This window comes from Equus quagga, chromosome 2, assembly GCF_021613505.1.
Source record: "Equus quagga isolate Etosha38 chromosome 2, UCLA_HA_Equagga_1.0, whole genome shotgun sequence".
NCBI classification, from domain to species: domain Eukaryota; kingdom Metazoa; phylum Chordata; class Mammalia; order Perissodactyla; family Equidae; genus Equus; species Equus quagga.
In genome coordinates this window covers 181,136,136-181,151,894 of record NC_060268.1, presented here as the reverse complement: position 1 = coordinate 181,151,894, position 15,759 = coordinate 181,136,136, and the positions used below count along the sequence as shown (strand labels likewise).

The following is a 15,759-nucleotide window of genomic DNA, read 5'->3' as shown; positions in this document are numbered from 1 at the left end:
AAAAATTCAGAATTTGGCTGATATAAAAAAAAGGATATAATAAGTCACAAACTGGTGAGAAAAACCTAAAGTTTGTTTACATTAGGTACCTATGCCTTTGTCGGTGTTAAGGTAACATGAAATATAAAATATACCCACAGTGTACGCATTATAAGGCTGTATTTTTATCCAGGTTTCTGGTGACACATACAAACCACTTGAGCTTGCTGGCTATGGTTTACACTGCCACAGGAACCCCTGACAAAAATACAGCTTTCTACTGCACAGTTGGGTATAGTTTATTTTCTCCATACATCATATGCTCGGTTTTATTTATCCACTCGCACAGCTACAAGTTTCCCTTCTGCTTTTTGGATATACTTAATTATAAGGCTACAATGACAACGTGATAATGAAGGATCAGACCGTGGTACATGGCAGATGTTGGAAATCCTCCCCACTGCCATTGGCGACATGAGCTGACCACCTCGGGGTGTGACCTTGGACTTCTAGGCTCGACCTTGGGGTGCTGGGCAGGAGGCTGGCATCCCTCGTCACGGTCTGTCTAGAGCGTGCTAAGGAGCGACAAGAAAGGCCAGGGCCTGGGGAGAGACTCCCTCCCTCAGGAAGGTGCTGTTTCCACCAAGTCCAGGCCCAGAGAGCAGTTATTTTCCCAAATCATTTTGGCAAGTGGGTGTGTTTTATTCAATCGCCATAGATAAAAAACCGGTGCATCTTGCACTAGCTTTTCTGGCAGCTGGAAAAACAAAGCTAGAGAAGCTCAAAAAGCTTCCATTTGCATGGCCCGTTCCTTCCTTCAGCAGAGCCTTGTACAAAACGCTGTCCTGACACTGCACCAGCCGAGAAGGGAGTGTGGGGAGCATGCGGCTCAGGGCAGCTTCTTGGGGGACACACAGGACTGCAGTCTGGATGGGCCCACATGGGGTCCGGGGCCCTGCTGGGCTGTAGCTGGCTCTGGGCGTAGCCACAGCGTTCAAGGCAGTCAGCTGTCCCCTATGGGCACCAGATGCCTCCTGCTTCCAGGGCAGTCACCCTCACATTTTGAGGCTCCCCCTGCCTCAAGCTGTGTTTTAATAGACATTAGAAATGGAACAATAACAGCGCGAGAGAAGGGAACAAACCACACGCACCACGGCCAGTCTTCTGAACTCACTCTGCTGTAAAATGTAAAAACAAGAAAGGGCAGACACACCACGTCCCCCAGGACATGTCCAGCTCTTTTAATATAGCCGTGCCACCACGTATCCCACTTCCAATGCTCTATTACATTTGTATGTCACTCAAATATTTACTCCTGCTACAAATACTCAATTTCTGCCGGCAGGCTGGGAGCTGGTGGTGCCACCCAGCGCCCCGCGCCAGGATCTGGCCAGACGGGAGCCCCCTCCGCGGCTAGGCCCCTCCACCAGGCTGCCTTCGTGGGCCAGAAGCCATTCCTTCACGCCCAGTCCTCCGGAGTAGTTTCCCACGGCCCCACTGCTGCAGATCACTCTGTGGCACGGGATGAGGATGGGGACCTGGAAAACAGGGAGGCAGCCACTGTCAGTCTGAGCTCCAGGCCAGTGAGGACTTGGGGGTCAAGAACTAGGCCCCTGACCACAACTGACCCAGCCCACCACACAGGGGCCAGGGCCAGGCTGTGGCAAGGGCTGGGCTGGGTGCAGGCCCCGAATCGGCTTTGTCTCAGCACTACCCACCCCTGGGTCTGTGAGGGTCTCGGCATGGCTGGGCGGGGGACACACAATGTCCTGAGGCGAACATGGGGCATCTTCCATCGAACCCCTTTATGCCAAGAGGTGGGAGGAAAATACTTAATTTATTTGGCAAGTAATTTATAATGTACATTTACAGAATTTAAAGTGACATTGCCAAGTTATGGGGTGGTCTGTCGAATTCTCAAGCATCTCCGAGAAGTAGTAGGAACTTTAGGGAAGACGGTACTCGCGCAGGCCACCCTAACCCAGGGCTGGCAGATGGTGGCTGTGGGCTGACGAGGTCCACATCAGTGTTTATCTGTCAATAAAGTTTCACTGGAACAGCCACGCCCATTTGGTACATGCGGTCTGTGCTGCTTTTGCAAAGCCTAAGACCTTGACTACCGGGCCCCGTCCAGGAGAGCCTGCCGGCTGCTTTACTCTGCGACCGCACCGGGGATGCCTGTTCCCCTCCTTAGCCTCTGGACACTCAGAAGGTCAGAGAAGCTCCAGCTCCCAGCTGTTCCCATCCCCCAGATACCTGGGCTGGGCTCGCCAGCCAGCTCTTCCACTGACCCCAGCCAAGACGCCCAAGCCCAGGGCCAGGCCACCCTCACTCCTCCCACAGGGCAGCAGGGGCCACCTCTCAGACAGTCCGTTGCATCCCCCTCTCTCCCCAAATAGCCTTTCAGCTCTGGCAACAAACCGAGCCGTCAGGTGCTCGCCTTGATCGACACAGCAACTTTGCTATGAGTGAGGCCACTTTATAATGAAAACAAACCCAAACAATCCTACAAAGAAAACGACTGGCAAAAGGGCTCCACTGTGGGACCTGGGGCAGTGGTGGCTGTCTGGGTGCCCCTGAGAAGCCCCAGGAAACACAGGCACCGCTGGGCTCTGCGCACCCAGGGCCATCACCAAACCCTCCCATCAAACTCACCTGCAGCTCAAAATGCTGCCATCCTAGTCCCGGAGGAGGGGCGGGGTCACCCACAGCCTCGGAGAAGGAGGGCACAGGTGCAGGGAGGCAGGGCGTCCTCCTGACACTACCAAACCGAGGACAGGGCCTGCCCCCAGCATGTTGTCCCCATGCCTGGAGCCAGTACAATGCAGACCTGTGCACGTCTGACAGTCTGCATCTCAGACGGGCTGCCCACAGGTGATGGACCCAAGGGAGAGCCACTAGCATGTGGGCTATTCGTCACTCCTGCAGCCACACAAAGCCGGAGATCTCACCTAACTACTCGCTCTTCTTTGTAGCCAATCCCGCCAGGGGAGGGAACTCCTGCTCTCTTCAGAGGTGTGGCGGGCTCCTCCTCAACACAGTCCCTAGGCGAACGCTTTGGTCTCCTGCCGCTGGCCTGGCTGTGTGGACAGGAGCTCCAACGATGCCTATTGGCAGACCTGCTCAGTGTCTGTTCCTAGAACAGGAAGTCCACTGTCCCATTGGGCCCTGAGAGCCACATGCAGAGGTGGGCTTAGTGGCCCTTGCCTCTGGTTTCCATGTTGAGGAACGTGCACTGGAAGGAGGGACACTCTTGGCCTTGTCCACCCCACCCTTCACCTCCGGCCCTGAGAGGAGGATGACTCACTGACCACCATCCAGGAGGAAGGGACAAGAATGCCCAGCTTGGCATATTGCAGGGTCCTGCAGGGGGACATGCCTGTCCCATGGCAGAGGGTGGCCTGATGGCTTCTGGGACACAGCACCTGCCCTGCAGGGAGGGTGACAGGACAGGGGCTCTAATTCCAGGGGGAATTCCTGGCAAGCCCGCCATGGCCATGTCACCTCTCCAGTCCGACTCTTATCCTAAAAAACTAATATTTTGATGTCCTTTATCCATTTCTCAGGTCACTCAGAACATGAGAGGAAAAGAAAGAGATGTAATTTATGCCCCCTTACAACCACAGTGGACAGGAGTGTCTCAGGTTGTTGACCTCTCTCCCTGGCAGCCAAGGGACACAACTCAGAGCACACTCAGTGTGCCAGGGAGGGCCACACGCCTGGGTGCCACCAAGCACAAGCCATGTCTCTTATGTTTCTACTGCATAGGGCTTGGGGGCGGGGGTCAATGGTCATTTTGCTTAAAGATCCCAATAGGCAGCTGCTCAGAACCTGAGGAGAGCTGCTCTCTGGACGGCGTTCCCAGGAGGGAATGTGTGGTGGGGTGTCAGCAGAGTTCAAGCTTCTCCCAAGGAAGGCTTGGCCTGCGAGTCCCAGGGAAAACAGCCTTCATCGCTAAGTCACTCTATCTTGACTGGGGGCAAGAGGCAGGGGTGGTCAGTCACTGAAGGCCCAGGACATGCCGGGGTGACAGGTCTCATTACTGTGCAAAACATCCCAGCAACACGTTCCACGAAGAATGTAACTGCCAGTGACCACAACTCCAGAAACCAGGGCCTGTTCTGGAAAAGGCGGCTGGGAGGAAGCGCAGATCCCCTTCAGATCCCACACATGGAAGGTGCACAGGAGCATCAGGACTCTCTGGGCTGGCCCCCACCTGGCCCTGCATCCTGCAGCTCCGCACCTGCCCTCTCCACTCCCCTGTGCCCCTTTCGGAGCACTCACACATGGCTGCCCAGCTCCACTGTCCCACAGTGAGAACCCACAGCCGTTCCCACCGGGCCCCGAAAGGTGAGGACTTCTCAGACTACCATGGTGTATTGCTCCAAGTCCCATCCACCTCCACTCAGCCTGCAGCCCAACAGACAGAAGACCAGCACCCCCCGCCCCATGCGCCACCTCCAAAGAGAGTGCACTGGACAAAATGACCAGTCACTGGTCCAGGGAGTTTCTAGAAGCAGCAGCTGTGCACGTGTGCCCGGGATCTCCTCTCACGGTATCCGGGCACCCTCTGGGCACTCATCCATCTTGGCTCGCAGCACAAACCCACCTGCCTGGAGTGCTCCCTCTGTGGACCCTGAGCTGCGCGTGACCCTGGGCGGATGGGCACCATCCCCAGAGAGAGCGTGCTCTGTGCCTGACACAGCACATCATGACATCACATCCTCCAACAAGCCAAGCCCTTGGTCATATTAAGTCTCTTGCTCAAGTTCACATAGCTGTTTAGAGGAAAAGAAGGGACTCCAGCCCAGTGGAGGCAGAATCCGCCCCCTACACTCCTGGCGGCTCCTTGACCTGCCCTGGCGGGGGACTGCTGGGCGGGCCTGCAGGCACTGGCCGGCCCTGGCAGACAGCTTGGCTTGGGAGGAGGAACCTGACCTCCCCCGTGACAAACTAGTCCGATTTTGACTAGAAGTTTGGGTTGCCGTGGTAACTTGCGTAGTCTCAGGGCATTCCTTCCAACAATGACCAGCACGGTGAGGTGAGAAAGAGCTGGCTTCCTTTTCCGTGGAGTTTAACAGAGTGAAAAGCAATAAACTGCCAAGTCCTGCAAACAACATGTAATTCCCATCTTCTTGAAAGGAGCAACAGAAAATTTTAAGAATGGGACATTTACTCCGATGGAGGGTTTTTATCAAATGCAGTAGTCTCGTTAACAATTGCTGTGAGGACATGATTAGATAATATACAATTCAAGTTTTTGACTGATAAAGAGGGAAACATTTAATTCAATTCAGTTTTACAAACATTCAGGCCCCAGTTCAATCCTCCTTCCTAACAGCAGATTTCACAAGCAAGCTTGGATTCTGTCCCCACCCCCAACAAGCTGTGAAATTATAAAAGTGTGTAACATGAACCCTCCCTCTCTCTATGTATGATGCAGATAACAGACATGCAGGCACGAAAACGCAGTTCCAGTGTAGCCATGACCAGTCTTGACCTTGCCTAGGCAGGGAGGAGGACAGGTGCCGGACCCAATATGCGCTATTTCCACCCTACAAATGGAAAACACTGCTTCTGTTTGTACTAATTTTGGTGGCAGGTTTCAGACTATTAAAATAATGAAACCTGCTAAAATTTACTGGGGCCCTAAGGACATTTCAAAGGATCCGTACCCTCTATGCTCTCTCCTTTAAAGCCTGTGCTGCATAAAATGTAATTTTTATCAATAACCAAGCAGCTCATAATATCACAGCTGCATTGAAATCTTCATGCTGTGAAATCTAATTCATCCAATACACGAATCCATCACTTACACAGACCCTTTCTCAAATGCTATAAAACTTCCAAACCCATAGATTTGTCTCCAACAAAAATAACATGAAGGGACCCTTCAATCAATAACGGAATCCCTCTGATTCTGGCGCTGGCTGCATATTTTCTCCCCCTCGCCTTTGTTCTTGGGGGTAGCAGCCCACAAGGGAAGGCGCTTGTTTTCACTCGCGGCCTCATCAATACCGAAATCCTGGTGAACAAGTGACACCGAGAAGCTGTAATCAATAGCTCCCTGTGCGTTTTCTTCTTCTGGTCAAATGGTTCAGCCCCACTGACAGCCCTGACACTTAGAACATGATGCTAAATCTTTATCAACAGCCATCTGGGTGACTGGCAGAACAAGACTCGGGGGGTCATTAACGCTCATGGCAATCTGTGAATAAACTAACTCCTCAGGAATGCGTTTGTTTAGAAAAAGGTGGGGAAGCGCTCTGTGCAGTATTGACTGCCTTTGAACTGCATTTAGCAAATTTTGTCTGAGGATGACGAGGAAGGTGCTTTGCGAGGAGGGCCGTGAGGTGCCTTCAATTTCATGTACTGGAAAACTGACCATCCCCCATGCTGACCATCCTCCATGCTGGGTGGGGGAGAGAGCCTTCCAGAAGGCGGCCACACCATCTTACCTGGGCTAGTGAGTCTTTTGTGAAAAACTTTGGAAAAACCAACCACTGAGGATGGGATGAAACTCCCACACCGTGAAAACCATCCCTTACTGTGGTGGGGAGGGAAACCCACTCCAACAGCAAACGCTGTAATATGAACCAGCATGTGTCCTTGTTTATTGCAAGCCACCTAAGGAATTAATGCACAATGAGCTTTATGATGTTTTGCACCATTCCAAATCCATTTTTCACTCTCTTCCTTGAAATGCACAATTGCTCTATTCAGCCTGAACATAGAGATGTTTTCACTGAGTCAGTCTCCACGATGCGCTGTGGGTGCTGGAGCTGACGTGTGCGGTTCTGCGGCTGGGCGCCCTGCTGTCAGCACCAAGGAAGGGGGCACCCACGGTGGACATGGATGTCAGTCATGTCCAGCACCTGACCAGGGCTCCTTTCTTCCTCAGGTTCCCGGATCACTGTTTAGATTCCCCCAATCCATCTAGGGAGGTTTGATCAACTCTCTGGGACCTCTCTGAGGACTGCAGAGCTCCCCGTCAGCTGAACTGCAGTCACCTACACATCCGAGGTTTTTCTGACAAGGGCCTCTCTGGAGTGTCTGCACTGTAACTGGAGGCACCTCTCAGTTGCAGCACCTTTGTGACCTCCTCAAGTTGAGGGTCCCCGCATGAGGTACGTGCAGTGCCGACCACAGAATGACACCCGTGGAAAGCCCGTGGAGGGCTCACCGTCACCCCGACTACCCTTGGCGCAGGAGGGCGCCGAGAAGAGGGGCACAGCGCCTGCATAATCCTCCTGCCCCAGTGTGTTGTTGCTGCCGCTCTCAGCTTTGGCTCAAGATGGGGAAGTCAACACGTGGAATTTATGGACATCAGAGATTTTTAAGCCCTGAAAGATCCTATTTTACAAGTTTCAGTGGCTGAGGCCACATCTGAACAGAGACCTTTGTACAAATGAAGAGGAGAAGAGAGGCGTGCTGGTTGGAGAACAACGTTTCTGAACAAAGCCCCAAGTGCGATCACCAAACGGGTACAGCATCTCCACTTCACGGAGGGAGGAACTGCGGCACCACAAAAGGCAGGGAGGGGCTACTGATGTGTGCACTTTGGTTAGCAGAGCTTGTCTTTACAACCAAGGGTGGGAGCTGTACACACCGAGGGAGCAAGTGGAGTCAGCACGCATCTCCCCGAGCACACAGGAGAATCAAACCAAACCTCAGTGAGGGCGCAGGGAAGGACCAGCCTTACCCGGAGGGCGTGAACAGAAACTTGCCCTGAAATAGGGATGGAGATCTGGGGCAAAGGGAGAATTTCTGGAGAACACAGTGGCTGCAGTGATGCAGAAGGAGGGCGCAAAAAACCCGTTAGCTTCCTACATTCTTCTCACAAGGCACTAAATGGAGCCGTGACACCACTGTCCGAATGGTCTTTTTAACCAGAGCAAAGTCCAACTGCTCAAAACTGAGTCACTACCCGGGAGAAGACAGTGGCCTTCCAAAGGGAAGATGTACTTTAAGCTTTATTGGGAAATGTAAAAAATTACATTCAGGGGATGGCCAGGTGGCGTAGTGGCTGGGATCGTGCACTCCGCGTTGGCAGCCCAGGGTTTGCGGGTTTGGATCCCGGGTGTGGACCTGCACACTGCTTATCAGGCCATGCTGTGGTGGCATCCCCCATGCAAGAAATAGAGGAAGACCGGCAACAGATGTTAGCGCAGGGCCAATCTTCCTTACCAAAAAAAACCCCACATTCAGAAATTTGATTCAGAATCATCCCACATGCACTATAAAATGAGACCCTTAGTGAGTGGAGGTAAGGTATTCTAATGACATAGCTGGGCATGCTGCAGTTAAAACACAACAGGTGCAAAATGAAATGCTAACTGGGCCCACCATCCACTGTCACTGAGAATGTAGGACATGAAGAGACACGGGAGATGGATATGACGTGTGTCCATATCACACATTACTCCTGATGATTTGGGATATTTTAACGTGGCAGAACACTCTTCTCTAGATTAGATGTACATCAAGACAGTGCAATCCACTACAAACCTACAGGAGCTGCTTCTTAAAGAGCAACAATGCGCTTTTGTGCAAAAGGCTACGTAATTGCCATCTCCCGGAGACGCCGGGGCTCTGCCCTCAGGCTGCCGCGAGTGAGCGGCAGGAGCAGCAGACTGTGCTGTGCAGACGCCTGCCTCTCCCTGGTGAGCAGGGATGAAAATCATTTTGAAAATATACAGCAAAGCCACGGCAATTTTTTAAAAAGTGGGGTCTATCTGATTTAGTAATTTCCCTTCCCATGATGTGACGATCCTATTTGCTCTTCCTGATAGGATCGCATTCTTCTATAATATTAGAGGCCTTCCTATCGCTTTAGGGAGAAACTTACTAATTTTGAGCAGGCCCTCGCTGGGCACTGGAGGGGCTAATGAGAGTGGGAATATTCCAGGGGCCTCACGTGGTTGTGGGGGGTCTCCCAGCAGGACCAGCCACTGTGCGGATGGGGGTGCCCTTCCTGCCCACGTGCAGGGTGCACAAGCATGCGTGGCCTCAACCAGGCCCACATCATGGCCTCTTCCCCAATTTGCACTGACTTCCCTCCTGAGACCTGATGGCCTGCAGCCCACGTGTGGCGTGACTGGGGTGCAAAGGCGCCCTCTGGACTTTTGGGTATGACAGACGTGTAGCTACCCCTTGCTGTGGCCCAGCCCCGTCCTCTGGGGAGCATGGCTGCTCGGGGTCTATGAACCCCACTTTCAGCAAAACCTGAACACAGACGCACAGGAGGGATAAGGACACAAAAGAGCTGAGGGACAGAACCATCCCCCGGGGAGACACACCCGAATGTGGTGATCTATCGTAGGTCCCAACGTAGGCGGCTTACATGCTTGCCTGTCAGATTTCAACACACCCCCTGGTCAGGTCCAGGAGGCAGGACCTGGTAACAGAGCACAGCCTTGGGAGATGGTTTGGAGCCCAGCACGTGCATCCTTTCAGAACGTAAGCTCCACGTGGGGGGGCTCTTGGTCTGTTTTGCTCCATGCTGTACTCTGGGTACCTTGAAGGGCGTCCGGCAATCACTAGGCACCCAGTTCGCCCAGTTCTTGAATGAACAAATGAGTGTCCGCTCACCCCTTCTCTAGGCTTCTTCCTCCTCTGTGCCCTGTGACAAGGGGCTCCCGGGGCTCTGACGCATCGAAAGGGCTCTCGGTGGCGTATGGGAAGGCTTCCCTACCACCTTCACCAAAAATGGGGTGTAGGGGGCTACCAGTGGTGCCCACGCCTCTTCTGGAGGCTCCATCACAGATGCGTCCTTTCCTCCCCACCCCACAGCCCAGGCTGCCTCGGAAACACACTTCAGTCAATATCTGACATGTGGCCCCTGAGCACAGTGCTGAGGCCCCCCACCGACTGTGGCCAACCTGACACCCACGTTGATGTGAACTTACAGGATTGTTTCTCATCGCTCCTCCCACTGCCCGTGCTGCTTTGGGGTTGCCTGCCAGGGCTGCTAATTGCTGGTAAGAAATCATTTCTCCGAATTTCACAACCTTCAGCAGCTTCCATAACACCTGTCTGGTGAATGAATCTGAAAGGAAGAATGCAGAATGACGTTATTTGGACAAATGGCTCCAACAGCTCTGATATAAACAGCTGCCAGTCCTGAAACAGGAAACACACTGACACAAATAGAGGTGTTATACTCAACTAAAACCCGGGCTCCACACACAGTCCTGTCACCATATCACCTGGCACGGAGGACTGAGCGTGAGGTAGGCCACAGAGCAGGCTGGCCCCTTGGCAGGCATGCCCTGACTGTGCATCACAGATTTGCGATTTCCTTCCATCCTCCCTCGTTCCATGCAGGGCTGCGTGATGCTCTTCCTGTACTCGGGCATGTATAAATTAGCCGGCAGTTCAATTAATAAGCACAGAAGGCCCTGCCTGCCCACCGACTTCGAAAGCTTTGGTACTGCTGGTTAATTTCCAACTTCAGCTGGGACGCAGAAGGAAAAAGAAGCCAGGGGCCGGGCTGTGATATTACGCTGGCTGTCCACATCCAGCAGCAAGCAGGCTCAGAATGCCAAACACCATGGTACACAGGGGCTGGTGGTGACCCTGGCTACAGCCATCTGTAATGAAGAGAGCTGAAAAAATAAACTTTATTCCTGTTTTAATTGACTAGCCACATGAAATTGCATTTGCTCTTCATCCTGCTGCAGGAACGAACAGGTGAATGCCGGAGAACATTCCCCGTCTGCCTCCAGGTTTTCGGGTTGTTTTCCCACTGTGGAGTTTTCGGGAGAAAAGCCCAGGCACGAGGAGCAGGCCCTGTCTGAATCGATACCTATTGTCTTTCCAAAGGGGACACACGGCTCCGGAGCACTGGACACAGAGCTGTGGCCCCCACGGTGGGGGCGCCGAGCCCTCCAGGGGCGCGGGTTCCTGACGGCAACAACAAAGGGACAGCTTCCGTGGGCAAGAGTGGTGTTCCGCAGTGTGTCCATAACAGCACTAATTACACTCGGTGCCAAGCTGGCAAAGTGCGATTTGGTTCTTAAAGGAAACACACCCTTACATGCGTGTTAAATAATAAAAATCACTTCTTAACTGAAGGGAATGATAATCACTTCACTGGGAAAAAAATCTGTTTAGTCTTTATTATAACATTAAGCAAATTAAACATCAGCATAATCCAGGTGATACTAGAAAAGGGTCATCAGAGAAATTAACTTTGTTGTTCATTAATTTACATGGATTAGTAGAGGGCAAAAAGATAGCAAATGTGCTCTAGTTTTTTATGATATAATTTCAAACTGTACACCATTTGTGGCAGGAGGGTGACTTTGGGGTTAATCAGACTGATTTGTCCTTTTAATTGCTTTCTATTCAAAGAAAATTCATTAGATAATGTTCTCTTCAAAATTCATGAATCAATTTAACTGAAGAAACCACGTTAACAGCTTCGGGTTCATTAGCGCATGCAGTTGTGTTACTGGCTGAGCGCTGGGGGGGTTTCCTTAGGCAAACAGACTCTGTTTACTATGATTTCTTCAGAAAGGGTTTGGAAACCAAACTGTTAATCATTATTATTGTTGGTGTTGTTATGCCCAACTCTAAAAAAAAAGGAAGCAAAAGGAAAACCGAGGCGGCCTAGTGATAACTTGGAGAAAAAGAGGTTTCAGGGACAGCTATCTTGGAAAAGAAACAATAAAAGCCGCACGTCGATACTCCACGAAGCAGAGGCCAATTTCCTGCCTTCCTCAGAGAGCACAAAGTTGTTGGTTTTTGTTTTCCGTGTTTTGACCCAGGGAGAGGATGCTGCCTAGATTTTCCAGGAGAACAGCCTGGAAATTTACTAAACCTGTGGGAATGCAACGAGAGGTATGCGTGCAAACTGAAGTGGAGCGCAGAGCAGTTCCGAGAACCCGGGGCCCCTCTCCAGCCCCGTCTGAGCGCCAGCCTTGAGGGCTGCCCCGACGAATTACTGCACAATTACAGAGCACCTCTCGTTCCAGTGTAAAAGTATCGCGTAATACAACAATTCTACGTCCAGAGATGAGCACAGAGTTTATCAAACATTTTAGCTTCACTCTCCATTTTTCATGGGAAACCACTTCTCACTCTGTACATACTAGGCAATATATTAGGAGAAACAGCTCAAAGAAGGCCATATTTAGCAATCAAGCGCATCATTTTATAAATGTATCTGAAAACTCAATTTCACCCTGCAGGCAGCAAATGCATTAATTAGTTTGAGCAGCTCTCAGAGACAGTGCTTTTGACCCCAACCTGCACAAAATCAGATGCTGAAATTGCACCTATTTTTGAGGAGGGGGCCAATACTTTCAGTTGTTAAATATCATTCTGAAATGTAGTAAAACCTGCTCATAAAAATTAACATACATTGATGTGGAAAATATATTTTCTTGAGGTTGAGGTGACTACATAAGTCCTTAGTAGCTGGACCATCATTTCAGGTGGCCCAAAGGGGCACCCATTAGAATGTCATCCTTTTCTCTCCCATCAGAGTCCTCCCCAGAGAGCAGGCCATGACCCCAGGGCTGTGTGGAGTGACCTCTGTACACCACATTCTGGATCTTCCTTTCCTATACCGTCTCCCCCTCCTTTCTCCTGCCTGTGCTGGGGTCCGGGTACCACGGGCTGTGTTTACGCTGTGGGGTCAAGCTAAGCTGTGTTGGAGGATGACCTGCTTCATAGGGCTCCCTCATCTTAAGGATATGGTCATTTTCATTTTGGCTTGGTGGCTACTTAAACAAACCCATGGTGACCACCTAACCCGACCAAGACTGTTTTCTCAATTCTCTACCTGGATGGTAAGTCATCAGCCAGGAGGCGATTTCATGTGAGCTCTTCTCATGCCACGTGGGGAGTGGAGATCAGGGCAGGCAAGTGCAGCTCTGATAAGGGAGGCCTGTTCCTTAGGAACACTGGGCCCAGGAAAACTCTGGGAGCAGGGCAGGAGGAACCAGCCAGGGCACAAGGCAGACACCAGCGTCCAGTCTCTTAGCTGAGTCGCTTCCTCCCCAGGCCTCCGTCTCCTCCCCAGTGATAAACTCCATCACAAGGGCTCTCTGGACAACCATGACCGCCCACTGCCGGGCTCGGAGTCCAGCTAGCTGAAGGCGAGGGTGGGCCTAGAAGCCAGTTCTCTCCTTCACTGAGGCTCAGACTCAACCACCTCCTCCCCAGTGAAGGAGAGCACTGCACTTCTGAGTTCTTGGGGTAGTCATTCTTCTGGGGTGACCTTTGTTGTGGGGTGCAGTTTCCTAAGGAGGGCCTGTGATTCAGCTGCCCAGGTTTTGGGGTTCCCCACCACCAGGGTGCAGCAAGCAGGGACACTCATATGCAGACACACAGTGCTCCTGGGGCCAACAAGGCTGGCTGCCCTCTGGGCCCCGCCAAGGGAGTATCTTGGTAGCTGTCCTGGGGGCAGGAGGGACGCTGCCGGCAAAGGCCGCAAACCTGCTCTGCCCCATCCCTGGGCACAGAGAGCAGAGCCTAAGCTCCTCCAGGATTTCCTGCCACAGCACCAAATGGCCTGGTATCCACGACACGGGTCACAGCTATTTGACAGGTTTCCAACTCTCTGAGGGCTTTCCACTTCCAGGACTCACCTTCTCTTGCCTCTGGCACAGAGGGAGTGCCCAGGCTGGGACAAGGGAGCTCAAGATAACCCGGGAGTGCAAAGCCAGGTTTCTGATCTGGTGAATCCAGAGGAGTTTTGATACCCTGTGTTCCTCAAGTGTAAACAGAGCTAACTTGACCTGCTGTTGCCTCACCATCGAAGCAGCCAAAAGGAACCTCCTATAACGAACCTGGGGGGAAAACATGATGAAGTAAACAGGGGTTCCAGTTCCAGGTAAAATGGAGTAAGCACACTCCACCAGTTTCCTGATGAATACCAGTACAAAACCTGGGCAGGACTCAGACGACGGCTATGGGAGGCTGTGAAGAGTCAACAGCAGCAAGCAGATTGGGGAAGAAGGCAAGAATTCGAAGAAACACTGAAACAATGGATGCGTGTGCCATTTTCCCCTCTGTTGTCCCCAGCCTGGACTCACTGCCGCCTGAACCCAGGAGGTGGCTCTGGCGCAGCGCAGCCTAGGCACTCTCATCCACCCAGGGGACGGGGAAGGATCTCCCGATGCTCAGAGAGAGTGAGGAGTCACTCCTTCTCGGTTACTATGTCTGAACTCTTGTACCTTAGCACTAAGCAAGCCCGTGGTGGTGGGGGTGACACACTGGGGGGCTGGCAGAAGCCTAAAGCTCTGAGAAGGATGTCCCTTTTGGATGGGAAGAGCTGTGGTCCCCAAAGGTGGGCAGACCCTGTTCCTTTTTTCCTCTTTGTGGTGCTGCTCCGCCCCAGGTGTAGGCGCACTTACTAGAAGAGTCTGGCAGAGACACTTCTGCCAGCGGTAAGCCTGGGGTAAGACCCAGCTTTCTGAGCAGGGGACCAAAAACGGGCTCCCTGAAAACTGGAAAGTCCCTCAGAGACTGTGGAGAGAGTGCAGTTTGGGAAAGCACACCAGTAAGCTGTTTATAAATTCCTGGACTCACCCCTGAGCTGTGCATGTGCGGATCTGACCCTAAACCAAAGACTCTGAGAACTGATGTAATGGTCAGGCCACTGCCAGGTCCCAGACTGGCCACGGAGTGATGCAGAGGAGGAGAGATCTGAAAAGGACTGTGGAGGCTGTGAAAATGGAACTGACACTGAAGCCAGAACCCACAGAAGCCTGGTGGGAACCGAGGCACTGAATCCAACCAGGGTGAGTGCCTCTGAAACAGGAATGTCAGCGTTATCCACAGGACTGACACAACACCCAGAGTCTCCGAGCACAAGGTTCAAAAGAGTCAGGACATCATCCAAAATTACTTAGCACACAACTAATCAGCAAAACCTCAATTTGCCTTGGAAAAGGTAACCAACAAATGCCAAGGCTGAGATGACAGAAGTTGAAATCACCTGACAATGTGTCCCCCAGCTTACTGAAGTACAAGTGACAAAGAAGACTGTGAGGTATTTAAAGGTAGAACGCGATGATTTAATATACGTCATCTAACAACAACGTTAAAGGATCTGTAATAAACATGCTGCAAGTACTAAGGGAAAATACCACTGAAGCAAATGAAAAGACACAAACTTTAAAAGAAACAAAAGTCGTAAACAAGAATCAAATGGAAAATTTAGTATTAAAAAATACCAAAACCAAAATTAAAAAACTGTGGTGCATGGGCTTAACAGCAGAATGCAGACGCCAGAGGAAAGAGTCAATGAAAACGAAGACAAGTCAACAGAAATTATCCAATCTGAAAAACAGAAAAAATGTTACGAACAAACAAACAACAAGAAACCAAAAAGAGCCTCGGGAACATGTGGGACAAAGTCTAAAGGTCTAACATTAGAGTTACTGGAGTCCCAGAAGGAGAGGAAAAAGAGTGTAGTGTAGAAAAAAGACATTCCAAGGAACAATAGCTAAAAATTTTTCAAATTTTGCAAAAGATATACAACTACAGATTCGAGCAGTCCAGCAAATGGCAAACAGGACTCACCCAAAGAAATCCACTCTCAGACATATCATGATGAAGCTGCTGAAATCTAAAGATGAAGAAAAAACTCTTGAAAGCAACCAGAGAAAAAACGATGCATTATTTATACAGAAACAACGATTTGAATGACTGTAGAATTCTCATCAAAAACTATGAAGGCCAGTAGGAAGTGAAACAGCAATTTTAAAGTGATGAAAGAAAAGAACTATCAACTCAGAATTCTATAGCCAGTTTAAAAAAAACACT

General features: G+C 51.2%; 1 protein-coding gene across 3 annotated transcripts in view; it reads right to left on the bottom strand.

Moving 5' to 3' along the window:
- Positions 1 to 1,199: 1,199 nt before the first annotated feature.
- MGMT (O-6-methylguanine-DNA methyltransferase) overlaps positions 1,200 to 15,759 on the bottom strand; it is a 293,105-nt gene continuing 278,545 nt past the window's right edge. For all 3 annotated transcript variants that reach the window (XM_046652165.1, XM_046652166.1, XM_046652167.1), the window contains exons 4-5: positions 9,888 to 10,027; positions 1,200 to 1,517 (exon numbers count right to left, since the gene is read on the bottom strand). In XM_046652165.1, the coding sequence (XP_046508121.1) occupies positions 1,308 to 1,517; positions 9,888 to 10,027 (350 nt within the window). In that variant the 3' untranslated portion in view covers positions 1,200 to 1,307. The remainder of the gene's footprint in view (positions 1,518 to 9,887; positions 10,028 to 15,759) is intronic.